The sequence below is a fragment of the Theropithecus gelada genome, chromosome 11 (assembly GCF_003255815.1).
Source record: "Theropithecus gelada isolate Dixy chromosome 11, Tgel_1.0, whole genome shotgun sequence".
Taxonomy (NCBI): domain Eukaryota; kingdom Metazoa; phylum Chordata; class Mammalia; order Primates; family Cercopithecidae; genus Theropithecus; species Theropithecus gelada.
In genome coordinates this window covers 97,632,750-97,658,945 of record NC_037679.1, presented here as the reverse complement: position 1 = coordinate 97,658,945, position 26,196 = coordinate 97,632,750, and the positions used below count along the sequence as shown (strand labels likewise).

Here is a 26,196-nt window from a genome sequence, read left to right as displayed (position 1 = left end):
CTTCGCGCACAGGAAGAGCGCATACGGAAGTCCCGCCCCTTTCTGGAGGGCTGCCCTCCCAGGGAGGGCAGCGCAAGACGGCAAGTCATCGCCATTTACAAGCCCGCTTTCAAAATGGCAGCCGGAAGGAAATTTGTGATTAGAAGCCTCCCTGTTCTCATTTAAGAGCGTTAGCGCAACTTCCGGCCTGGTTGCAAGATGGCCGCGCCCAGTGGTGGATTCAAGCCTCGTGAACGAAGCGGTGGGGAGCAGGCACAGGAGTGGGATGCTGTGCCACCCAAGCGGCCCCGACTAGGGGCAGGAAACAAGATCGGAGGCCGTAGGCTTATTGTGGTGCTGGAAGGGGCCAGTCTGGAGACAGTCAAGGTAGTTTGGGACAGGAAGTGGATAAGTAGTAAATCAATAGACTGGGATCCGTGGAATGAGGGTGAGGGGCTCAGAGTGTATGGAGAAAGCAGAGAGGGGTGAAAGATGCTTTTGAAGGAAGATGGGTTGGTTGGCTGTGCGTTGATCTGACATCCTGGGATGGTAGTGCTCATTTTTCTTTTTCTTTTTTTTTTTTTTTGAGATGGCGTTTCGCTCTGGTGCCCAGGCTGGAGTGCAGTGGCGCGATCTCGACTCACTGCAACCTCTGCCTCCCGGGTTCAAACAATTCTCCTGAATCAGCCTCTCGAGTCGTTGGGACTACAGGCACGCGCCACCATGCCCGGCTAATTTTTTGGGTTTTTTTAGTAGAGATGGGGTTTCACTATGTTGGCCAGGCTGGTCTCGAACTCCTGATGACCTCAAGTGATCCGCCCGCCTCGGCCTCCCAAAGTGCTGGGATTACAGGCGTGAGGCACCGTGCCCAGCCGGTAGTACTCATTTTCTTTTGCTCTTCTTGAATGCCATTCCAGCCCTCACCTCTTTGCTTCTAACTGGTTTACCAGGATTCTGTGATACAGTAGTCTAAGGAGAGGAAAGTTTCGTTTGTTGCATCATTCCACATCCCAAGACAAGTTACTGGGCGGATGAGAAAGGTAGTTATGTAGCCTAGTCTGCCCTCCCTTTTTGTAAGGGCTTCATGTTTCAATTCATTAGTGTCCATAGTCACCTCTCTCTAATATCCACCTGGAAACACTGTCCAGACCAGGTTATTGTTTAACACTTTTACGTCTGCATTTTTATCTATCATTCATGTCTTTCTCCACATGTAATAAATAGAACCAGCAATTCTCTATCTTAAAGCCTTGGGCAATGTTCTTCCTCCTTTCTCTTACCCTTTAGAAATAATTCAATGAGTAGGCCCAGGAGAAATTGCATGGGTTTAGAAGTCAGACCAGGATTTTAGTCTTCGTTCTAAATACACTTTGTGTGTGTGTGTGTGTGCGTGTGTGTGTGTGTGTGTGTGCGCGCGAAACAGAGCCTCAGTCTCTCCCAGGCTGGAGTGCAGTGGCATGATCTTGGCTTACTGCAGCCTCCACCTCCCGGGTTCAATCGATTCTCCTGCCTCAGCCTCCAGAGTAGCTGGGATTACTGGCCTGCACCTGTAATCTATTAAAGGAATAGAAAACATGGTTATATCCTACTAATGGGTTGAAACTATTATTCATTCAAGAAGGTTTTTTCTTCTATAACTAAGGATGTCTCATGGACTTAGTTCTTCGTCATTTGTTCTTTCTTTGTGCTTACTCTGTGACATTGCTACTTCAACTATTCAATTTCAAAATCTGTATCCCTTTTTTCGCAGACTTTTTGGAGCCATGTATCTCAAGAATGTTGCTAGACATATACAAACATTCTAGTGATACATAAAAACTTAGCCTTCCAAAACCTGTATTTGTATATAACAGTTTGTTTTTAGGCTTTTTACTGACCACCCTAATGCTCCTTGGGACTCCAAATTGCAACTTGGAATTATTTCTTTTAGCTGCTACAGATGTAGTCCACTTCTTTATCATCAAACTTCTGATGTCTTTTTCAGTGTACACAGAGTTGTTAGGATAGTGTCTGTCAGTCATTCCCATCCTGCCCTTCTTACTCCAGAATTATTTTTGGCTTTGTGCTCGATACATTAGGATTTTGTGGTTTACAAAGCAGCTTCATATATAATCACTGCCCTTCAGTGTCCCAGCTCCCAATTTTCCTCAAAATTTCCTTTCTTCGTTTCCACTTTTTTGTTTCTTTTTTGAGACAGGGTCTCGCTCTGTTGCCCAGGCAACAGAGTGCAGTGGTGTGATGGCTCACTGCAGCCTCTACCTCCCTGGCTCAAGCAGTCCTCCCACCTCATCCTCCTGAGTAGCAGGGACTGCCAGCAAATGCCACTGCACCTGTTTTTTTTTTTTTGGTGAGACAGGGCCCCACCATGTTGCCCAGGCCGGTCTCAAATTCCTGGGCTCAAGTGATCCTCCCGCCTCGGCCTCCTAACTTGTTGGGATCACAGGCATGAGCCACCACACCTAGCTACTTTTTCTTGATTCTAACTGTACCTCTGCTCATGCCAATCTTTTTTTTTCTTTTTTGAGACAGGGTCTTGCTCTGTCACCCAGGCTGGAGTAAAGTGGTGTAATCTTGGCTCACTGCAACCTCCATCTCCCAGGCTCAAGCCATCCTCCCACCTTAGCCTCCCAAGTAGCTAAGACTACAGGCATATGCCACCACACCCAGCTAGTTTTTGTATTTTTAGTAGAGATGGGGTTTTGCCATGTTGCCCAGGCTGGTCTTGAACTCCTGACCTTAAGTGATTTGCCTTCCTTGGCCTCCTAGAGTGCTGGGATTACAGCCGTGAGCCACCGCACCTGTCCCCATGCCAGTCTTAAAACTGGGAATAACCCCTCTTCATTTTACTTCTGCGTTTTCTTTGATTCAGCTGCCTCCTGCATCATTAGAATTTTCACATTTCTTCTTGTTCAGATTTGCAGCTCTTCACTTAGTGCATGTTTGGTGTACGCAAACTGATGGTAGTGATGGTATGTTTTGCATAGTACATACATACTGCTCCTGTGATAAAGCATTCAGCCTTGCTCACTAACTACTAACTCCTGCCTAGTTCCAGGATGTCTCATTGGCCTTGCCTAACAGCCACAGGTTTTTTTTTTAATTTATTTTTTATTTATTTATTTTTTTTTTGAGACGGAGTCTCGCTCTGTCACCCAGGCTGGAGTACAGTGGCGCGATCTCCGCTCACTGCAAGCTCCGCCTCCCGGGTTCACGCCATTCTCCTGCCTCAGCCTCCCGAGTAGCTGGGACTACAGGCGCCGCCACCTCGCCCGGCCAAGTTTTTTGTATTTTAAGTAGAGACGGGGTTTCACCGTGTTAGCCAGGATGGTCTCGATCTCCTGACCTCGTGATCCGCCCGTCTCAGCCTCCCAAAGTGCTGGGATTACAGGCTTGAGCCACCGCGCCCGGCTAGCCACAGGTTTTTAAATTAAATCCAGTGTATTGGTAGGTAATGTGAAGTCACAGGTTGTGCCCTTTCTCCTGTTTCCAAGACCATTTACTGGGGAGTGCAAATATGGCTGCACAGTAATCTCCTGAAGGGCTTGCTGGGCTCCACCTCCTGTGTTTTTGGTTTAGTAGGTCTAGGGTGGGCCTGATAATTTGCCTAACAGGTTTCCAGATGCAGCTGCTGGTGGTGGTGGGCTAGGTAATGCTGTTCTTTGGTCATGTTCCCTGTTCTTCAGGTAGGGAAGACATATGAGCTACTCAACTGTGACAAGCACAAGTCTATATTGTTGAAGAATGGACGGGACCCTGGGGAAGTGCGGCCAGACATCGCCCACCAGGTAACTCCAGGGACAGTGCTCACAACCCTTTGAGCCTCTGTTTGGAAGGGTTGGCAGCTGAGTGCTGCCTCTCTTCAGCCTTAACCATGCCGTGGTTTCTGCTTTGCTCAGAGTTTGCTGATGCTGATGGATAGTCCCCTGAACCGAGCTGGCTTGCTACAGGTTTATATCCATACACAGAAGAATGTTCTGATTGAAGTGAATCCCCAGACCCGAATTCCCAGAACCTTTGACCGCTTTTGTGGCCTCATGGGTAAGAAGCCTTAGAACAAAGTTCAGAATGAACTTGTCTGTAGGGAAGAAGGGAGGAAGAGGAAAAGGGAGAACTAAATGTCGGATTTTTAAGCGAGGAGATGGGAGAACAACATGATTAATACCAGGACAAGGACTCCTATTATTTTTCTGTTTGTGGAAACTCCACTCTCTTGTTCTTGCAGTAGCTTCCTGGCTGAGTGAAAGAGGGAGTCTGAACCTATCACTGTACAGCTAGCCATATGCTTGGCAACTGTTCGTTCCTAACATTTCAGGAGTCCAGTCTGGATATAGAGCCCACAGGGAACTCATCTTACCTATGGGGTTTTCCTTGTTAGATAATGACTGGACAGAGAAGGACGATGGTCTCCATTTACCTCTGAACTCTTTTTCCCCCTTCTAGTTCAACTTTTACACAAGCTCAGTGTTCGAGCAGCTGATGGCCCCCAGAAGCTCTTGAAGGTGAGGTATTGAAACCTACTAGTTGAAGGTTGGTTCTGGGAATGTTTCTGGGGCTGACTTTTCTCTTTTTTACTTTAGGTAATTAAGAATCCAGTATCAGATCACTTTCCAGTTGGATGTATGAAAGTTGGCACTTCTTTTTCCATCCCGGTTGTCAGTGATGTGCGTGAGCTGGTGCCCAACAGTGATCCTATCGTTTTTGTGGTAGGGGCCTTTGCCCATGGCAAGGTAAGGTCTGGGCTCAACCCTGAGGTTCTTGGTAGAGCTGAACTTAGTATAGAATTCCCAGAGCAGTAGGCATTTTAACAATGCTTACAATGAGCTAAAGACACATGACAGTTTCACACCCTGCCCCAGTGCACATCCTTTGAGGACTGCTGCCATATTTGTAATAGTCACAGTTAGGACCTTCTTCATCCTTTGTAGGAATTTGATATTAAACAGCACAGCTGAAATACTAGCTCAGCCATAGTTTTCCTGACCTAAAGAAGGGTTGAAACAGCTACTGAGTGAGAGTTGGCTGACAAAACTGTTCTCTTCTTAGGTCAGTGTGGAGTATACAGAGAAGATGGTGTCCATCAGCAACTATCCCCTTTCTGCTGCCCTCACCTGTGCAAAACTTACCACAGCCTTTGAGGAAGTATGGGGGGTCATCTGACAGTAGTAGAACCTGTTCTGAAACCAGAAACTGTTGAGGTCGCATCCTTTGACCCTGGTCTGAGCCGACTGCTGGAAGAGGATCTTTCTGCACTGAGACTGTGGAGTTTGGGGAAGCCAAGGCTGTACATTTGCTATTTGTTTATCCTATGAATACTGTTCTTGCAAACCTGGTTGTTTTGGGGTTCCTAAAGTATCTAATGGTGTAAAACTGTTTGTTCCTCTGGGACTTCAGGAACAGATACGAGGTTACAGAGTTTACAGTTTGGTTCCATGCTTTGAAGGCAGGCGTTAGCTCCTAGATTCCTGTGCGCTAAAGGAGAGAACCCTGATAATCAGCCATGGCAAGGGTGGAGAAGAACTGTGAAAGACAGCAGTCAGGAATGCTGGTGGTGAAAAACTGAACAAACAAGTGATTTTATCTAATACAGTTCCAAGGTAGAAAAAGTGGAGCAGGCAGGGCCTCGCACCCCTCTCCACCCCCCCATGGGGGGGGTGGTGGTAGCGGCACATACACAATCATAGTAACTTGGCAGAAGAAAAACAATAGATTCCTGGCTAGATGGGGAGAGATAAGGCAATGTGCATGGGGGAGCCAGAGGGGAGATGTGGACCCCTCTGCTCCTCCCACAAGAGTTTCCCCTTTGGGCCAGGCATGGTGGCTCACGCCTGTAATCCCAGCACTTTGGGAGGCGGAGGCGGGCGGATCACTTGAGGTCAGGAGTTCGAGACCAGCCTGGCCAACGTGGTGAAACCCCGTTTCTACTGAAAATACAAAAATTAGCTGGGCGTGGTGGCACGCCTGTATTCCCAGCTACTTGGGAGGCTGAGGCAGGAAAATCACTTGAACCCGGGAGGTGGAGGTTGTGGTGAGCTGAGATCGCGCCACTGCATTCCAGCGTGGGTGACAGAGCAAGACTCCTTCTTCAAAAAAAAAGCTTCCCCTTTGGCCCCAAATGAAGACTTGGCTGGCAGCAGAGGCACAACTGGAAGCATCGATCTTCCACCTCCCTGGCTTTTCCATTCTCTGTGCTCTGGGGCAAAGGAGTGCTATGAAAAGGGAGATAAGTAGTTTCTGCACCAGTCCTGCATAGGCCACCTGCAAGACAAGATATGTGATTGGAAGGCTGGTTAGTTACTCCCCTACTTCCTGGTCTGTAGCCCTTCCAGATGTTTCCTAGCATGCCTCAGTAAGTCACAGCAGTCATTGCCCATACTGTGTCCCTTAGTAGCCAGGCTAATCCTTGGAATTCACCCCAGATTTCTACTACTATTTTTTTTCCCCAGTCTGTTGCTCTATTCTGTAACCTGGTGGTGGTTTTAGCTTAGCTGTATTCACTTACCAGGGAGATGGATCATTCCATCTTCTTTAACTTCTCTTTCCTTGGCACCATTGCTTTGTGAACATAAGGCAATATGAATAGTAGGCTCAAGAAGAAGACGTGGCCAAGGAAATAGATGGATTTATACACCTGTGGAGAGAGAGGCCACTGAGGTAGACAGGCATGGAGCATCCCTCGCTGCCCGAGGTTGCAGTGAGTCCCTCCCAGTCTCATAAGCAGGCCTTCACTTGCCTTAAGCCATTTATCCCACGTGAAGAGGCAGAAGGCAGTCATGGAGTAACCCATGAAGAGCCAGTGGATGGTCTGTTGCACCAAATAGTAGAAGGGCTGGAGGGCAGTAATGGCGGCCAGGTTGCTCAGGGTGGGGCTCTGTTGAATGAGCCTGGCAGCCTGGGGAGGGAGGAGGAGCTCATCAGCATCTTGTCCCTCATATCCCCCTTCACCCCCACCCTGGAGGCCTACCTGTCTTTCCACAATAACAATGAGGAATTCCATCTGGAAGCAGACCAGGTATCCTGAGTGCAGGCCATGCCAGAGGGCCAGGAATAGCAACGAGAGACCCTGAGAGAGTTCTTTATTTCCAAGGAACTTGAGTCGTTTGAAGAAGTAGCTGGAGAAAAGGGTGGGTGGGGCGACCCTCAAACTGACTGGTCCTTGCATCCCGCCACCTGCCTCTGGGTCCTCACCCTGAGGATTGGAGTGGAGTGCTGGTGGGCTCCCACGAGTAGCCCCCAGAGGGTACAGGAGGCAGTGCTGACTGATTAATTTTAGAGATGGAAAGCAGACCCAAGGCGGAGCTGGAGACCGTGTGCGCACGAGTCACTTGGTTCAGCAGCAGTGACTGAGTGCTGATGCCGAGATCAGTGGTGAACCAGACACTCAAGCTGCCCACACTCTAGTGGTGGGGACAAACAAGTCAAGCTGTTTATAAACAGGGCAGTGGAGGACATAAGTCCATTGGCAGAGCTGGAGTAACACCCAGGTCTCAACGCACTTTTGTATCTTGCCTTTTTTTCAAATGACAGGAATGGTTTTTTTTGGGGGGTATAGGTGGGGATCAAAGTCTGTGTGAGTGACAGGGGGTTCTGCCCAGGTGGGAAAGACGCATAAGGGTGAACATGGTACACCCCTGCCCTCCAATCTGGGAAGACAGTGGAAGGAAGGAACCAGGGTCCAGGCTCCCCACCAGCAGCTCACCGGGCCACCCAGGCGTTGGTGTTGATGTTGAATGAGGCAATGGTGCCAGTGAAGCGGGGGTTTGTTTCAAAGAGCCACACCTTCATGTTGGCACAGGCATCCCACTTTGCCTTGCCCTTTTCTTCAAAGCCATTGAAGCCCAGGCCCGTCAAAATGCATACTCCTTCCTGAGAGGGAATAGCTCAGTTAGGGCTCTTGCCACCCCCCACACTGGCCTCCATGGCTCGTCTAAATAGGACCCGGTTTCAACTTTTCTACTTACTGTGACCAGCCAACAGGTGACGTATTTGTACAGGACAAACTTGCCCCAGATCAGCATGTACATGCAGCGGAACCAGAAGGGGTGGTTCTTGAGAGAAGAAAGCACAGTGCATTAGGGATATGGCATGACTAGGCAGTTTTTCTTAGCACTCTTCCTTTTCACACTTGTGGCTGGCTACTTCATACCTGCCTAAGGCCTGCTGCCAGATGTCCCCAATAGTCTGGCCTGATTGCCTTCACAACAGGCAGAGAGGAAGAAGCAGAGGGCCTGGAGAATATTCATTCACCTTTCCCTTGGAGAGCCCCAAGGGCAGCATTGTGTTTCACTCCTGTTTGCCTTCGTTGGCAAAGTTTTTGGAATGAGCATTTGGAATGTTAAGTACGGAGGGGCCCATATTGGATTTAAATTTAAGGAGAGAAACCTGCCCAGAATTACTGAACTGTTTTCAAGTTTTTCAGCTGGGCAGGAGCAAAAGCCAGCACTTCCCGCTTCCCTTGGTTTCTGAATTCCCTAGAAGCGCCCAAATGTATCAGTCAAGAGAAGAAAATAGGCTGGAGAATCAGAAGCTGCTGTGCTCTGAGGGGTCACGTGGATGTGATAAGGCAAGCTAGGAGTGGCTCCTAGAGAAGGCAAGGGGTGCTAAATGTGCAGCTGGCACAGCCCTGTGCCCACGAAGGTCGTTCAGTGGTGGCCAGTGAATGTGTCCCGGCCTGGCTGGCACTGACACCAACTCACAGATCTAGAGCATTTATAGGTGATATTTCCTACTTCTCTACTATCTATAGGGATCCTTGCCTGTCCATTTTCTAGCTCTGGTGCGGTCATGCTGCTTCTGCTTTAGTAGACACTCACGTCATAGTCTTCAGTGAGGAGATAGTCTTCTGTGATGTGGGGGCTGAGCAGTGTGTAGCCCACTAGGTAGAAAAGGCCCAGACTCAGGCGCTTGAGAGCAGGAATGGTGCTGGAAAGGAACGAGTGAAGTTCCTGGTCATAGAGAGCACAGACTATTCCCTTCACCCTCTGACCTTCAGTTATGGAGAGGAGTTTTTAGGGGTGTGGTTGTCTACCTGGAATGGGATGAGAAGCTCTGCTACCCAGTGTTTCCTGTTTCAGGGAAAGATTTCTATGGCTGGCTATGAGGAATGGGGACTGCAAACCTCTAAGAGTTGTGGGAAAGTCAGGGCAGCAGACAGTGGACCAGTCTTGTGTTTACCCCTCAGGGATGCTACTGATCTCAAGGTCTTGCCAGGTTTCACAGTCTCCATTGGGACTGAAAACCCAGTGGAGGTAAGACAATAAAAATAACCACTTTGAATCTGCTCCTTCATTTCTTGGTTGAATTGATGCTGAAACACAGGATGGACAAGTTCTCAGTGAAGGAATTCTTTTGGCAATAAAACTTTTTTTTTTTTTTTTTTTACCTTTTTAATTTTTATTTTCTAGAGACAGGGTCTTGCTCTGCCACTCAGGCTAGAGTACAGAGGCATAGTCATTGCTCACTGTGGCCTTGAACTCTTGGGCTCAAGTGATCCTCCTGTCTTGACCACCTGAGTAGCTAGGACTATAGGCATGTACCACCTTGCCTGGATAATTTTTTTTTGGTAGAGATGGGGTCTCACTATGTTGCCCAGGCTGGGCTTGAACTCCTGGCCTCCAGTGATCCTCCTGTTTTGGCCTCCCAGAGCGTTGGGATTACAGGCATGAGCCACTGTGCCCTCCTACATTTCCTACTGATAAATAAGTATTTTTGAGACAGGATTTGGCTATGTCGCCCAGAATGGAGTGCAGTGGTGTGATCAAAGCTCACTGCAGCCTTGACCCACCTCCCCTGGGCTCAAGCAATCCTCCTACTTCGGCCTCCTACGTAGCTGAGACTACAGACACATGCCACTATGCCTGCTAATTTTTGTATTTTTTTGTAGAGACAGAGTCTACGTTGCCAGGCTGGTCTAGAACTCCTGGGCTCAAGCGATCCTCCCACCTCAGCCTCTCAAAGTGCTGGGATTACAGAGGTGAAACCACTGTGCCCAGCCTCTACCTACCTACCTACCTATCAATCATAAATATATTTCATATATATGTGAAAATAGGCTTTAAAGGCAGAAATGTGACTGGTTCAGACAAAATCCTGTGGCATAAATGTGGATTTTTATGTTTGTACCAGTGTCAGAATGGATAGCTGGAAGAACCCTAAACTAAAAAGGGCCCACTCCTGGCACAGAGTATCCATTACAACAGTCCAGGGCCTGCATGACACAGGTCTCTACGCCAGGGTCATGTTGGAGAATGCAGCTTTCAGAAGAGTCACTTCAGAGTGAGTGCAATACCTACATGAACATCTGGACCAAGAGGGGCGATTACCTGTTTGGTATCTTTCCTGGTATGTCAGTCAGCTCTCCCTGCACCAGCTTCATGTAGTGATTCATTGAGAATTGGGGCCCTACCAAGAAGGCCCCATAGAAGTAGGAGAAACCAGCAACTTCCAGCAGGGAAGGAACACCCCGTATGGCATATTTCTGTTGCTCAGAGGACAAGGAATTCTATGCCAAGAAGAGAATGCATGGTTCAGGATAGCCTTGAATCTCCCCACAAGAGCCAGTTTGAGTGTTCCCCACCCGTGTGCCCCACTGACTGGGGTTCTTCAAATAGCCTTCTCTTTGGGGGATGACAAATAGTTGCTTCTTGTGGAAATGCGTATGTGTGTGCATAGCTGGCTGTTGCTGCTGTAGCAAATGCCTTGCTGGCATTGATCTCTGGACTTTGTGCAAGAGCTGGATCCTGGGCAAATTAGGTTTGTTGATCCTTGCTCAGTGCTATCTGAAAGGGAGATTGCACAGGCTGGGGAATGAGGGAGAGGCTCTGCTCTGGAATTTGGGTTCAGTCTTTGTTAACAACCTTTTTCTTCCCTTTCATTAAGTCTTGAACCTCTCTGCTGATGAACGGGTACTTACCTGATCTTTCCCTCCGTCAAAGTAGTCAACAGCCAAACCTGAGCAGAGAGAGAACGGGTGGGTAGGGTGATGGGAGAGGACACTGAGGATGTGGCCTGTAGACTGAGTGCAGCCAGGAGTGTATGGCGGAGGGGTGCCGAGGAAGTTTTTAGCGAGATGGGGGAGGTACCTACATGTAAGGAAGGCAGGCAGTGACCATCACTCACCAATCAGCTTCAAAGTCAGAACACAATGTGGCATTGTCCACTTGATATCGTAGTTGCCGGTGGCTGTGTAATAATATCCAGCCAGAAGGTAGGCCTAGGAGAGGCAGAAGTATGTATTCCAGCATCACTACTATTTCTTCTCCCTGCTCTGAAATTCAATGTTCTCTTTCCTTTTTCCTTTCTCCTCATCCCATCATTAAAAGCCTTAATAAATTCCTACAAATGTGCTGAAAACCTATAACGGGAAGAGTGTTGCTCAAGGCTTCTCGGCAAAATGAGGGCTAAACTGAGATGAGAATTTAGATGCTGAGACCACAGGTGCATGCCACCTCACCCGGCTAAGTTTTAATTATTTTTGTTTCACCATGTTGCCCAGGCTGGAGGGCTAATTTTTTTTTTTTTTTTTTTTTTTTGAGACGGAGTCTCACTCTGTTGCCCAGGCTGGAGTGCAGTGGCCGGATCTCAGCTCACTGCAAGCTCCGCCTCCCGGGTTTACGCCATTCTCCTGCCTCAGCCTCCCGAGTAGCTGGGACTACAGGCGCCCGCCACCTCGCCCAGCTAGTTTTTTGTATTTTTAGTAGAGATGGGGTTTCACCGTGTTAGCCAGGATGGTCTCAATCTCCTGACATCGTGATCCGCCTGTCTCGGCCTCCCAAAGTGCTGGGATTACAGGCTTGAGCCACCACGCCTGGACTGGAGGGCTAATTTTTATATTTTTTTTGTAGAGATGGGGTTTCACCATGTTGCCCGGGTTAGTCTTAAACTTCTGGGCTCAAGTAATCTGCCTGCCTTGGTCTCCCAAGGTGCTGGAATTACAGGTGTGAGCCACTGTGCCTGGCCTAGGCTTAGGTTCTTTGACTCATTCTAAGTTGCTTTTCTATCTTGCCTTGAAGTGACTCTCCTCCTGGATAGTGGGCTAAACCAAAGAGCCTAATGGTACAGTATGCAAAGGGTTAGCTGGTAGCCCTTCCTTGAGGCAAGCAAAGAGTTACCATTACACTCTGTGGATGGAACACCTGTGATAAGCCACCTACCTGAAGTCATACTGCTAAGTGCTGTGAGAGGGGTTAGAAATTAGGTCTGCTAATTTCTCCTGCCTACCCCTGTCCCCTGAACTGGTGTCAGCTGTAGCCTCAGTTGCTAAGGGAAAGACGTTTACCATCTGGAAGCAAAAGGTAGTGAGGACGGCAGTGATCGTACGGCCCATTAGTCGAAGGATGAGGAACTGAAGCACAATACATAGCAGGGAGTGGTAGAGCTGGTTTCCTGGATGCAAGAAGAGAGAACATAGCCTGGTTTTTACACTCCCACCTGTCCTGAGACTTCCAATCACAACATAATATACAAAGAAAAAATGTTGGCATCAGGATCTTTTTTTCAGAATAACCTCATGTTTTGGAGGAGAGGATGGAAATTAGTTGTATAAATAAAAAGGATTATTAGGGTGTTACTGTATTTCTTTTCTTTTTTTGTTTGTTTTTTTAGAGATGAGACTTGCTCTGTTGTCCAGGCTTGAGTGCAGTAGCTCAATCATAGCTCACTGCAGCCTTGAATTCCTGGGCAAGTGCCACCACGCCCAGCTTGTTACTGTATTTTTGAATGTCTGAAGTGAAGAATGAATCTAAGTGGAGATTGCCTGGCTCATTCAGTTACATCCACAGCAGAGAGAAACTGAGGATTCTTTGTTGATGGGGTCTGGCAAGGGTAACCACCCTCAAAATGTTTTTATCTGACAGAGGAATGTACACAAAAGACAAAAAGGAAAAGTTAAGCTGTGTTCCTGTCCATACAACCCTCTTTGCAAGCAGGAGCATTATAACTTCCCTACCTATTAGATTCTCTCAAGGAAATTCCATTCAAGTCTGTTCCTTCCAGGTTCCCTCTAACTGCAGTGTCACTACTAACTTAGTTTACTCACCGAAGTTAAAATAAGCAATTGAGAGGCCTGTAAAGGTATGGTAGAGGTGGATGAGGTAGCTCTCCTTGTAGAAAAGGTAATGCCGATAAAACAAAGCAAAGGGGTAACCTAGATGGAGAAAAAGATAAGAGTGTTATTTGTGCCTGGTGCCATCCCAATTTGGTTTGGAAGTTTATCTGGCATGAAACGCAGCCCAGAGGGAGAGAGAGAGAGAGAAAAAAAAAAAACAACATACATTATATGGATGGCAACAGAGAAGGCAATAACAGTATCCCAAGAACCAAAAGTTTTTTTGTAAATGGAAATTTTGAACTGAAGATATTAATATTTGATTGAGGCAATATAAAGCTGGGTCCTAAGACTAGGTTTCATTACAGCTTATGAACTATTGCCAGACATTTTCTCTTACTTGAATTAAAAAAAATGATACAAGGAAGCTAGGCATGGTGGCTCCCACTTGTAATCCCAGCACTCTGGGAGGCTGAGGCAAGGGGATTGCTTGAGCCAAAGAGTTCGACACCAGCCTGAGCAACATAGCGAAACCCCGTCTCTATTAAAAAACAAGATACAGAGATTTGAGGGTACCCATCTATGCTCCAGAAACACTCATTTACACTTTGTGATCTATCTTGCTAGCACAATATTATCAGATTATGAGGACAAATATAAATTAATTATCAGGCTAAATACTGGAATTGCTGACTGCATATAGCAGTTACAAGATATGTGGAGATACTCCTCACAGTCTGTAATCTGGGCATCAATCAAGTTATAAAATTCATTTAAGTATACTGGAAAAATGTCTTCTAAAGCCACGATTCAGAGTATAGTCCAAAGGCCATGACTGAACCACAGAAGATCTCCTGATGGGTCATGAACTGACTATACACGGCCAAGGGTTGCTTATTGAATTAAAAGCGGTCAATACCATTTGGTATTCCTAAACTAAAATTAGCATATTCCGTGGCTTTACTGCAGACTCACCTTCAGTGTTCTATCTAGAGGTCTGGCTGCCACGCTGGGCAACATTCCCACTGCACTAGTGCGTATGTGGAGGATGGGAATCTCCCAACTGCTTTTTGGAAAGACATTCTGCCTATTCTTTCATTGATTATTCTCTTGAGTTGGTCATGGTTTATACTTTCTGCAATTCTTGCTTTTATTTTTATTTATTTTGAGACAGGGTCTTGCTCTGTCACCCAGGCTGGAGTGCAGTGGCATGATCATAGCTCACTGCAGCCTTGACTTCCCGGGCTCAAGTGATTCTCTAACTTCAGCCTCCTGAGTAGCTGGGACCAGAGGTGCTTGCCACCATGCCTGGCTATTTTGTAATTTTTGTGGACATGAGGTCTCACTATGTTGCCCAGGCTGGCCTTGAACTCCTGGGCTCAAGGAATCCTCCTGCCTTGGTCTCCCAAAGTGTTGGGATTACAGGCATGAGCCACTGTGCCTGATGAATTGCTGCGATTCTTGCTTTAAAATTATGTAAGTGCAGTTTTATCATTGGCAATACAGTTTACTGTGAGTTTGGTTAACTCTAAAATGCTTAGAATAGTATCATACAGAAATAAATTGCTCAATTATTTGTTAAATAAGTAAATGCACAATCATATTATATGTTGGTTTCTGTCCTTCTAGTAATTATTCCCCCATACATTAAAGAAAAAAAAGTCTGGGCGTGGTGGCTCATGCCTGTAATCCCAGCACTATGGGAGGGCGAGATGAATGGATCACGAGGTCAGGAGATCGAGACCATCCTGGCTAACACGGTGAAACCCCGTCTCTACTAAAAATACACACACACACACAAAGCACACACACAAAAAAACAAAAAAAACCCCAAAAACCATTAGCCGGGCGTGGTGGTGGGCACCTATAGTCCCAGCTACTTGGGAGGCTGAGGCAGAAGAATGGCATGAACCTGGGAGGTGGAGCTTGCAGTGAGCTGAGATGGCGCCACCGCACTCCAGCCTGGGCGACAGAGCAAGACTGTCTCAAAACAAACTGTACTGATGTGTGTCCTACTTTTCCCATATAACAGCATATCCACCATTTGATCTTCTTGGTGCCAGGACCAACTGGTGTTTTTTTTTTGAGATGGAGTTTAGCTGTCTTTACCCAGGCTGGAGTGCAATGGCACGATCTTGGCTCACTGCAACCTCCGGCCCCTGGGTTCAAGCGATTCTCCTGCTTCAGCCTCCCAAGTAGCTGGGATTACAGGTGCCCATCACCATGCCCAGCAAGTTTTGTATTTTTAGTAGAGACGGTGTTTCACCATGTTGGCCAGCCTGGTCTCAAACACCTGACCTCAGGTGATCCACCTGCCTTGGCCTCCCAAAGTGCTAGGATTACATGTGTGAGCCACCACGCCTGGCTAACTGGTGTTTTTTTTTTTAATTGCTGTTCCCAAACTGGTGTTTTTTTTTTTTTTATTGCTGTTCCCATAATGGGCTAGGCTCTTAATTAAATTTATAGCTTCATGCAAGTATAGTTGACCCTTGATCAACACAATTTTGAACAGCATGGCTCCCCTTAGACTTCCTTCTGCCTCTGCCACTGCTGAGATGGCAACCCTTCCTTTCTCCTCCTCTTTGCCTGCTCAACCTGAAGATCATGAGGAGGAAGACCTTTATGCCGATCCACTTCCACTGAGTGAAGAGTAAACATATTTTCTCTTGCTTATGATTTTCTTAATAACATTTTCTTTTCTACAGTTTACTTCATGGTAAGAAATACATATATAATACAAATGACATACAAAATACACGTTAACTTGTTTATGCTATTAGTAAGTCTTCTATTAGTAGCTAAGTTTTTGGAGAATCAAAAGTTTTATGTGGCCGGGTGCGGTGGCTCATGCCTGTAATCCCAGCACTTTGGGAGGCCGAAGCAGGCGGATCACGAGGTCAGGAGATCGAGACCATCCTGGCTAACACGGTGAAATTCTCTCTCTACTAAAATACAAAAAATTAGCTGGGCATGGTGGTGCGCATCTGTAGTCCCAGCTACTCAAGAGGCTGAGGCAGGGGAATCACTTGACCCCGGGAGACGGAGGTTGCAGTGAGCTGAGACTGAGTCACTGCACTCCAGCCTGGTGACAGAGCGAGACTCTGTCTCAAAAAAAACACAAAAAAACAAAACGTTATACGTGTGGGCCGGGTGCGGCAGCTCACACCTGTAATCCCCTACTTTGGGAGGCTTAGGAGGGTGGATCACCTGAGGTCAGGAGTTTGAGACAAGCCTGGCCAACATGGTGAAGCCCCGTCTCTAGTAAAAATACAAATTAGTCAGGCATGGTGGCAGGTGCCTGTAATCCCAGCTACTTGGGAAGCTGAGGCAGAACTGCTTGACCCCGGGAGGCAGAGGTGGCAGTGAGCTGAGATCACGCCACTGCACTCCAGCTTGGGCAATTTTTTTTTTCTGTCTCAAAATAAATAAATAAATAAAATGTTATGAGGATTTTTGACTGTACAAGCGGTGGGCTCCCATAGGCCCTGTGCTGTTCAAGGGTCAACTGTAGTTAATTCTACCGATATCTTGTGGATTACCGGCTCATGTATTCATTGACCAAGTGTTTAGTAAATGCCTGCTATATGCCAGGTATTCTGTTTAGGGAGCATGTAACTGGGAGGAGGTGGCATGTGATGGTTCATTTTCTAGCTGACTGAGATGATGGGATATAGGATCACTAGCTCAAGGGAGGTGGAGAAGTCTATGATCCTTTCAGGCAGATGAATGAGCAAGAAAATAGGATCAAGTCTCATATATTTCATACGGGCAGAAATTTGGCAGAGATAGAACACCAGGTTAGCAGCAAATATTGCTAAGAACTAGAGCCAGGAACTAGATACTATATAGACTAAAAGTCAATGTCTTCAATCTTTTGCTTTATTTTTACTTTTTTTTTTTAAGTAATGGGGTATAAATAAAAATATAAAAGAGTAGATAATTATCTAGAGCACTCATAAGTTCTAGATGTCTAAGTTTATTAAAGATAAGCATGAAAACCCTTAACCATTTGGAATGCTTGAAATTAAAAAACACTACACATACTACTCTGCCTCTTTAACTTGAATCTAGTTTAACATTTTCTAGGTGTCTGGATCATAGCTATTCCAGAGTAATGTCATGATCGCTTTATGACGTTCTGAGGTATGTGAAATTGTCTGCCTGACTCTAATAAGGCCTACACTGTCCTGAGTTCTGAGTTCTTGTGTCCACTTCTTATAGCCTGTCTGTCCCTTTCCTTGCTACTCTGGGATTAATAGTCACCTCTTGAACTTCCGGGGTGCCTGGCAATAGTTCCTCTCCCTACTCCCAATTTACTGCAGGCCTTAAAAACCATAACCTTATTTTAAAGGTGTAAAAAAAAAGATTTTAAGACAAAAGCAGGGGGCTTGGGTGCTTTCCTTATGGACTTAGTGCACAGGCCTGGTAACATCTGTTCTGGCCACTGAGAGGTCTTGTGTGCTATTTCTTGCTTTCAGGTGCGTTTTGCGGGAGGGGACGTTGTTGAGTTCCAAACAGGTGAAGTATTGCACACTAGCAAACACATGACAAGAAGGTGGAGGAATTGGGAGAAAAATAAAAAGAATGCAGCAGGCCAGGTTACCAGGAACATTAAGACGGTGACAGAGAACAGCAAAGCCTGGAAGGAAGCCGCCGTGGAGAAGGAAGAACTGTGCTGGGGTGAGTTGCTGTGACAACCCAGGCTGATTTTGAGTGTGTAAACACCAAACCTTGCTCTTGGCTGCCGCTCAGCTCAGCTCAGCAGGCTTTGGAGCCTGGCTGCCCAGCCACCACTTCAGGGATGTGCTGTTTTTAGGGAGGGTGTGACCCTACAAGAGGTTTCTGGGCCTTAATGCTTTTTTATGGGAGCCAATGCTTAATATGGTGGCTACAGTTACCTGAAGAATCTATGAAAAATGACCGAAGCCCCTCCTGCTCACCCTCCCACTCATCAGAGTTGGCTTCTGTGGGTCTGAGTGGGAAGGACCTCCACTTTTAGCAGCACGACACACGGTTTTGACAGCCCCACTAACATCCGGATGCAGGTCGCAGTACTCGGTCCTGAGGATAAAATTCTCGGCTTGGAGATTGGGGTTGATGCCTTGCCTTTATTAGCACCAGATGGGTTTGTAACAGACCAGAGGTTTGTAAGAACTTGTTTGGCAGCTCTGTAACTGTTCCTTCTTTTTGATTGTTTGTGTAAAGCAGGGCCTTCAGAAACTTATTAGCAGATGAAGGATGATGACGTTTAGTACACTCCAAACCTGAGGCTCTTCTACTAGAATGGGAGCTCTATAAGCCCTAATGCTAGGGGCATTCAAAATGCTGTGGTCTTTCAAGCAGCTGCTGGGATACATTTAATTTGCACCAGACCTCTTCAGGGGTTGTAGTCAAGCACAGGGAGTGGATAGAACTATATTCTTCAGTCTCTGGACTTCACTCAGTTCCAAGTGCTGTTTGTGTCAGGGACCAGATCTATCACAACCTGCATTTCTAGCGGGAACGTTTTCTTATTTCCTGAACAATAGTTGTTGAGATTACTTATTAATCCTAAAGTTGCGAGGTTTCATCTGAAGAAACAGAAATGGGCTCTTTCCATTAAGTCTGGTAAATCTGGTTGGGAGTGGTGGCTCACGCCTGTAATCCCAGCGCTTTGGGAGGCTGAGACGGGAGAATCACTTGAACCCAGGAGTTTGAGACCAGCCTGGGCAACAAAACAAGACTCTGTCTCTACAAAAAATAATAAAAAAAAATAGCTGGGTGGGGTGGGTGGCGCATGCCTGTAGTCCCAGCTACTTGAGAGGCTGAGGCAGGAGGATCACCTGAGTCTGGGGAGACAGAAGCGACAACGAGCTATGATGATGCCATTGCACTCCTGCCTGGGCAACAAAGTTGGTTTTTTTTGAGGCTCTGTCTCAAAAAATAAAAATTAAAATAAATTGAGCGCCCCAAACAACTTTTGTTAATGTGAGAACTACATATCAATGTCTACTGTGTTAGAAAATAAGACTAAAGGCCAGGTGTGGTGGCTCACGCCTGTAATCCCAATACTTTGGGAGGCCGAGGTGGGTGGGTCACTTGAGGTCAGGAGTTTGAGACCAGCCTGGCCAACATGGTGAAACCCTGTCTCTACTAAAAAGACAAAAATCAGCCAGACATGGTGGCAGGCGCCTGTGATCCCAGCTACTTGGGAGGCTGAGGCAGAAGAATCGCTTGAACCCAGGAGGCAGGGGTTGCAGTGAGCTGAGATCACACCACTGTGCTCCAGGCTAGGCAACAGAGCGAGACTCCATAACAAAAAAAAAAAAAAAAAGAAAAAAAAAAGAAAGAAAATAAAACTAAAAAAAAAAGTAAAAGATATGATTCAGTAAAAATATTAACAGTAAAACTACTACACATTAATATAAATAACACACTTTAAATGAAAACCACTATATTTCCCAACACAATCAAAGAAATAAAGCCATCTAATGAGAAGAATAGCATTGTTTTACATTTTCATAAATTTATGGCCTCTGTCTGACTTAATGGAAGATGGCTGGATTCTCAAATCTGCTTCTGCATTTAATCTGTTGTAATATGTTAGTTTGGTTAAAATAATACGAAGAAAATCTGGCTTTACACAGACAGAGAAAGTATCTGCATTTTCAGATAATTTTGGACATTCTTTAGCACTACATCAAAACTTGACAAGTAGTAGTATCTTAACAGTTAGGAACTTTTGTTATAATAAAATCCATTGGCTTCTCTTGCACTTTGAATGGATATTGTACCATGCATGACTTTGTAACATCACACATGGGTCACTGGAAAATACTGGTTCACTGTTGTTAGGCAGATCTTCTAAATACTGACATATTTCATTAGAATACATATCAAAAAATCATATTCCTTAAATTTCACCATTGATTTCAGCAGAAAAGTCCTTATATACTGGCAAGTGGTCAAGCTCATGGGAGTGGATACAAGTTTTCCAAAATTCTAATTTTTACTTGAAAGTGTAGATTTTATCACTGGCTACAAATATTGTCATTTGTTTACCTTGAAGTGACAGGCTCACTTCATACAGTTTCAAAAGACTGTCTGCCAGATGCCTAAATCTAAATAAAACCATAGTTTGTCCATCATTCTTTCAAGTAAAAATGGTGGCCAGTGAAAAAAGCAGCTGCTAAATCAATATGCAACTCAAATAATCGCCCAAATGCTTTTCCTTGTGACAACCACTGTACTCTACCAGTGTGCAGCAGAAGTGGTTAATGCATATTTCCTATTTCTTCAAACAAGGTTAAAAAGATGTACTCAGGACCAGGCATGGTGACCCATGCCTCCCAGCACTTTGGGAGGCCAAGACGGGTGGATCACTTGAGGTCAGGAGTTCCAGACCAGCCTGGCCAACATGGTGAAACCCCGTCTCTACTAAAAATACAAAAATTAGCCAGGTGTGGTGGTGTATACCAGTTTAAAAGAAGAAAAAGATTTATTCAAGGACTGACATTTGATAAAATTAACAATATGTAGCCTGGGCCACAAGGTGAAACCCCAACTCTAAAAAAAAAAAAAAAAAAAAAATTAGCCAGGTGTGGTGGTGCACACCTGTAGCCTCAGCTACTCAGGAGGCTGAGGTAGGATCACCTGAGCCCAGGAAGTATTGAGGTGGCAGTGAACTGTGATGGCCCCACTGCACTCCAGCCTGGGTGAGACCCTGACTCAAAAAAAACCAGAAAAAATTTACCACTTCATCAAGGATTCTTAAGTGAAACTGGCTGTTTTGGTTGTGAGTGCATGGCAGTAAAGAATGCAGCGATCAGTACAGTTTGGTGCCAATGTCTTGCTTTGTGATAAGGCGCCAGCAGTTTCACCACCACCATTTTGCAACATCAGTGCAAGTGTTAACACAGTGAAAAGACAAATACATCTTAGTAGTATCATGAAAATAATTTTTACCCCAAAGAGATTCCTTAAAGAGGTCTCAGAACTTTTAGGAGTAGTCTGTGGACTGCATGCTAATATGGAATGATGTTTTGTTTGAATATTTTATCTTCTAATACCCAAATCCAGTAGTCTTTCCTTCCTCCCTAGTTTCCTTGACAGCCCTGCTGTGTTTTCATTCTTACTGAAACTTCTCTTTCACTGGTTTCATTAGTTTTGAATACAGTTATCTCTTGGTATCCATGAAGGATTGGTTCTAGCACTCCCAGCAAACACCACAGATGCTCAAGTCCCTTATATAATATGGTGTAGTATTGCATGTAACCTATACATATCTTCACATACACTTTAAATCATCTCTGGATTACTCATAATACCTAATATAATGTAAATGCTATTGAAAATAGCTGCTATATAGTATATTGTTTTTTATTTATATTTTTATTATTGTATTATTAGTTTAGAATCCATGAATGTGGAACCCACAAATACGGAGGGCTGACTATATACAGTTTCCTGGATTTTTTTCTACTGAGATATAATTTACCATAAAATTCACCCTTCAAAGTGTAAAATGTAATGTTTTTCAGTATATTCAAAAGGTTGTGGCCGGGTGTGGTGGCTCATGCCTATAATCCCAGCACTTTGGGAGCCCGAGGCGGGCAGATCACGAGGTCAGGAGATCAAGACCATCCTGGCCAACATGGTGAAACCCTGTCTCTACTAAAATACAAAAAATTAGCCGGGCGTGGTGGTGCGCGCCTGTAATCCCAGCTACTTCGGAGGCTGAGGCAGGAGAATTGCTTGAACCCAGGAGGCAGAGATTGCAGTGAGCTGAGATTGTGCCTGGCAACAGAGCAAGACTCCGACTCAAAAGGAAAAAAAAAAAAAGGTTGTGAAACTATCCCTACTATCTATCTAATTTTAGAATATCTTCATCACCTCAAGTAGAAACCCCATACACGTTGGCAGTCATCTCCCATTCTCTCTTAACTCTCAGAGCCTGGCAACCATTAATCTACTTTATGTCTCTATAGATTTGCCTATTCTAGGTGTTTCATATAAATGGAGTCATGCAATATGTAGACTTTTGTGTCTGGCTCATTTCACCTAGCATGTTTTCAAGGTTCATCCATGTTGTAGCATGTATCAGCACTTCATTCCTTTTTATGGCTGAATAATATTCCTTTGTATGGATACTCTGCATTTTTTTTTCTTTTTTTTAACATTTAAAAACTTTTTTATAGACAAGGTCTCACTATGTTGCTCAGGCTGGTCTTGAATTCCTGAGCTCAAGTGATCTGTCCACCTCAGCTTCCCAAAGTGCTAGGATTGCAGGCATGAGCCACTACGCCCAGCCTGGATGCTCTGCATATGATCTACCCATTCATCATCAGTTGACGAACAATTGGGTTGTTTCCACTTTTCAGGCATTATGAAGAATACTGCTACAAACATTCATGCATTTTGCAGAGACAGGGTCTCACTATGTTGCCTAGGCTGGTCTTGAACTCCTGGCCTCAAATGATCCTCCTGCTTTGGCCTCCCAGAGTGCTGAAATTACAGGTATGAGCCCATGTACAAGTTTTTGTGTGAACATATATTTGTATGTTTTTAATTTTCTTGGGTATATACCTAGGAATGGATCTCCTGGAATCTTTTTCTTTCTTTCTTTCTTTTTTTTTTTTTTGAGACAGAGTCTCTCTCTGTTGTCCAGGCTGAAGTACAGTGGCATGATCTTGGCTCACTGCAACCTCCGCTTCCCAAGTTCAAGTGATTCTCCTGTCTCAGCCTCCTGAGGAGCTGGGATTACAGGTGTGCACCACCATGCCCAGCTAATTTTTGTATTTTCAGTAGAGATGGGGTTTCTCCATGTTGGCCAGGCTAATCTCGAACTCCTGACCTCAAGTGATCCACCTGCCTTGGCTTCCCAAAGTGCTAGGATTACAGGCATGAGTCACCAGTCTGTCGCCCACACTGGAGTGCAGTGGCATGCTCACAGCTCACTGCAGCCTCAACTTTCTAGGTTCAAGCGATCCTCCCACCTGAGCCTCCCTAGTAGCTGGGACTACAGGTGTACACAGGACTGGCTAATTTCTTGTAGAGCTGGAGTTTCACCATGTTGCCCAGGCTGGTCTCGAACTCCTGAGCTCGAGCAATCTGCCCGCCTTGGCCTCCCAACACTTTGGGATTACAGGCATCAGTCACTGTGCTTGGCCAATGTTCACCCTTACTTTCTGTGCTTACTTCTGGCATGGGTTGGCTGACTACAATTTGAATAGACCCAACTTTCTGTCTCTTTCACCGAAGGCATTTTTTCTGGCTCCTAGATGTTGCTGACCTCCAGGATCCAGTCCTTGGCCCTTCACTAGTCTTGCTACACTGCTTCTTGGAAACTCATCTACTCTCAAGTAACTTAATATAATCTTTATGCCAAAGACAGATCCACATCTTTAGTTCTAACTTCTTTAAGTTTCAGTTCCACATTTCCTACTTCCTTACAGGACAGTTTTAATTTGATATTTCATTACCATCTCAAACTTTGTATAACTAAGGCATAAATTTCTCCCTAAATCAGACTTCTCTGGGTTTTTAAAAAAAATTAACAGTGGTACCATTCTCCAGGTCACACAACATTAAAAAATGTGTTTTCCTGCCCAGGCGTGGTGGTTCCACGCCTGTAATCCCAGCACTTTGGGAGGCCAAGGCAGGTGGATCACCAGGTCAAGAGTTCGAGACCAGCCTGACCAACATGGTGAAACCCCATCTCTACTAAAAATACAAAAATTAGCTGGGCGTGGTGGTGCATGCCTGTAATTCCAGCTACTCAGGAGGCTGAGGCAGGAGAATTGCTTGAACCCAGGAGGCGGAGGTTGCAGTGAACCGAGATCATCCCACTGTACTCCAGCCTGGGCAACAGAGCCAGACTCCATCTCAAAAAAAAAAAAAAGTATTTTCCTTCTTCATATTGGTTCTCTGTATCTAGCCATAAAATAACTCTTAGGGATCTCACCCTTAAATCCTTGCAATGGCCTCCTACCTGATCTCTGCCTGTACCAAGTCTTCCCAGCAGTCTGGGGTCATATTCCTTCAGCTCCTGCTCAGAACCCATCAATAGCTCCCAGCTGACTACTCAACAGAGTCAGCAATCCTGTCTGTTCTACCTTCAAAATAAATCCAAAATCTGATCACTTCTCTCCACCTCTACTGCTTCCCCTGGTCCGAGTTGCCACTATCTCTGGATTATTATCATTATTAATGCCATTATTATATTCAATGTATTATCATTATATAGTTGCCTCCTGATCAATCTCACCCTTTCTGCCTTTGCCTCCCTTCAGTCTAGCCTTAATGAAGCATCTAGAGGGTTCTATTCCACTTAAGTCAGCAGGTCACTCCTCTGCTCAAAGCCCTTTCAAGGCCTCCATTCTCACTCAGATCAAAAGCCTGAGTGCAGCCAGCACCCGCAGGTTCTGTCCCTTTGCCCGGGCCCCACTGTCCTCTGACTCACCTCTCAATCTGGCCTCCACCCTTCGGCTCCAGCCCCAAAGCCCTCCCTTCCTGGAATTTAGGCAGGTCCAGCCTTGGTGGCTTCACATGATAAATTCCTTGCCTGGAAGGCTCTTTCCACAGATAAGCTCAAGTCCTTCCTACACCTCAGGTCCTTTGTAAAATGTCACCATAAGTCCTCACTGATAACAGTGAGGACTTCCCTAACTATCTTATCTAGAACTGTATACAACACTACCCCTCCCCACCCTGTAGCCCTCCCCCATCACACACTTCTTGTTCTTCTTTCTTGCTTTTTCTATTTTTCCTCTCAGTACTTACTACCTTTTGACATACCATATATTTTACTTTTCAGTCTTTTAAAGCAGGGATTGTCATCTACTTTAGTCCCTACCATACCCCAGTGCCGAGTACAGTTCCTGGTACACGATATTTCTCAAAAAGTATTAGCTGAATGGCCGAAGGAATGAGTGAACAAGTGCTCTGTACTCAAGGCAGTCAATACAGTATTTATTAAGCACCCATTATGTGGTTAGCATTGCATTAGGCATTAGAGAGAATATGGTAGAATTTTAAGAGGTGCTTTCTGTTCTTAAAGGAGCAAAATCAAACGATGATGTTCTATGCTAAGTGCTAACTGTATGGAATAGCCAATGTTGCAGAGGTTAAAGAGAAATCAATCTCGACCATAGTAGTCGGGAGGAGTAGTTCTTGAACAGAGGAGATGACGGCATTCCAAGGGAGGATAATGTAGTAAAGACACAGAGGTAGGAAAGAGCATGGGGCATTCACTCCAAGAGACTGGACTAATTTCAAGAGGGGAAAATATTGTAACAAAATGGATGGGAAAGTGAAAAACCAAGCAGAGTCTGAAATTGATAAATGGGGAAAAAAAATCAATTGACCAGGTGTAGGATAAGGAAAAGGACAAATTAAAGATGTTTACGCCACTGATATAATGGCTTCATGTCTTCAAACCTTTTTGCTGGCACAGCTCCTAGAAGAATTTTGAAAAACTATATATCCTCCTTTCACATTTTAAAGTTGCCATCTAAACCTTGGTTTTTATTTCTTTATTTTTTTATTTTCTTGAGACAGTATCTCACTCTGTTGCACAGGCAGTACAGCAGCACAATCACAGCTCACGGCAGTTTCAACTTCCTGGATTCAAGTGATCCTCCTGCCTTAGCCTCCCAAGTAGCTAGGACTACAGGTATGTGCCACCATGCCCCCAAAACGACAGCAAATTGTGTTTGTGTGTGTGTGTGTTTTTCAAGACACAGTTTCACTCTGTTGCCCAGGCTGGAGTGCAGTGGTGCAATCTTGGGTCACTGCACTCTGCCTCCCAGGTTCAAGTGATTCTCCTGCCTCAGCCTCCCAAGTAGATGGGATTACAACTGTGTGTCACCACGCATGGCTGAATTTTTTTTTTTTTTTTGAGACGGAGTTTCGCTCTTGCTGCCCAGGCTGGAGTGCAATGGCGTGATCTCAGCTCACCACAACCTCTGCCTCCTGGATTCAAGCGATTCTCCTGCCTCAGCCTCCCGAGTAGCTGGGATTACAGGCATGTGCCACCACGCCTGGCTAATTTTGTATTTTTAGTAGAGACAGGGTTTCACCGTGTTGGTCAGGCTGGTCTCGAACTCCTGACCGCAGGTGATCCTCCTGCCTCGGCTTCCCAAAGTGCTGGGATTACAGGCAAGAGCCACCGTGCCTGGCCACATGGCTGATTTTTG

At 45.6% G+C, this 26,196-nt stretch overlaps 2 protein-coding genes across 8 annotated transcripts in view; one reads left to right on the top strand and one right to left on the bottom strand.

The window, feature by feature from the left end:
- Positions 1-55: 55 nt before the first annotated feature.
- EMG1 (EMG1, N1-specific pseudouridine methyltransferase) lies at positions 56-25,729 on the top strand. 4 transcript variants are annotated; one of them, XR_003121945.1, is made up of 8 exons: positions 56-366; positions 3,663-3,764; positions 3,876-4,017; positions 4,420-4,478; positions 4,557-4,706; positions 17,108-17,164; positions 17,500-17,701; positions 25,559-25,729. XR_003121945.1 is itself a non-coding variant. In XM_025403818.1 (6 exons), exons 1-6 carry the CDS (start codon positions 199-201, stop codon positions 5,134-5,136), a joined length of 735 nt encoding a protein of 244 aa, XP_025259603.1. In that variant the 5' UTR covers positions 56-198; the 3' UTR covers positions 5,137-5,304. The 4 variants fall into 4 exon arrangements, 3 of the variants coding, with proteins under 3 accessions (XP_025259603.1, XP_025259606.1, XP_025259604.1); XM_025403818.1 differs by lacking the exons at positions 17,108-17,164; positions 17,500-17,701; positions 25,559-25,729 and adding an exon at positions 5,023-5,304; XM_025403819.1 differs by lacking the exons at positions 17,108-17,164; positions 17,500-17,701; positions 25,559-25,729 and adding an exon at positions 12,580-13,018 and having other exon boundaries at positions 94-366.
- The window catches only part of LPCAT3 (lysophosphatidylcholine acyltransferase 3), a 42,225-nt gene continuing 21,557 nt past the window's right edge, over positions 5,529-26,196 (bottom strand). The window contains exons 2-13 of one of the 4 annotated variants that reach the window (XM_025403805.1): positions 13,013-13,120; positions 12,254-12,360; positions 11,095-11,188; positions 10,889-10,926; positions 10,299-10,477; positions 8,790-8,898; positions 7,938-8,024; positions 7,676-7,842; positions 6,941-7,088; positions 6,710-6,868; positions 6,479-6,607; positions 5,529-6,234 (exon numbers count right to left, since the gene is read on the bottom strand). In XM_025403805.1, the coding sequence (XP_025259590.1) occupies positions 6,491-6,607; positions 6,710-6,868; positions 6,941-7,088; positions 7,676-7,842; positions 7,938-8,024; positions 8,790-8,898; positions 10,299-10,477; positions 10,889-10,926; positions 11,095-11,188; positions 12,254-12,360; positions 13,013-13,120 (1,313 nt within the window). In that variant the 3' untranslated portion in view covers positions 5,529-6,234; positions 6,479-6,490. Of the gene's footprint in view, positions 7,089-7,675; positions 7,843-7,937; positions 8,025-8,789; positions 8,899-10,298; positions 10,478-10,888; positions 10,927-11,094; positions 11,189-12,253; positions 12,361-13,012; positions 13,121-26,196 lie in introns of all 4 variants that reach the window. The other 3 variants (XM_025403804.1, XM_025403803.1, XM_025403806.1) reach the window with 3 other exon arrangements.

Coding starts and splice junctions, on each gene's coding strand:
- EMG1 (XM_025403818.1), top strand. CDS start 199: ATGGCCGCGCCCAGTGGTGGATTCAAGCCTCGTGAACGAAGCGGTGGG. Junction 3,765..3,875: donor GGCCAGACATCGCCCACCAG/GTAACTCCAGGG, acceptor TGCTTTGCTCAG/AGTTTGCTGATGCTGATGGA. Junction 4,479..4,556: donor GCCCCCAGAAGCTCTTGAAG/GTGAGGTATTGA, acceptor TTTTTACTTTAG/GTAATTAAGAATCCAGTATC.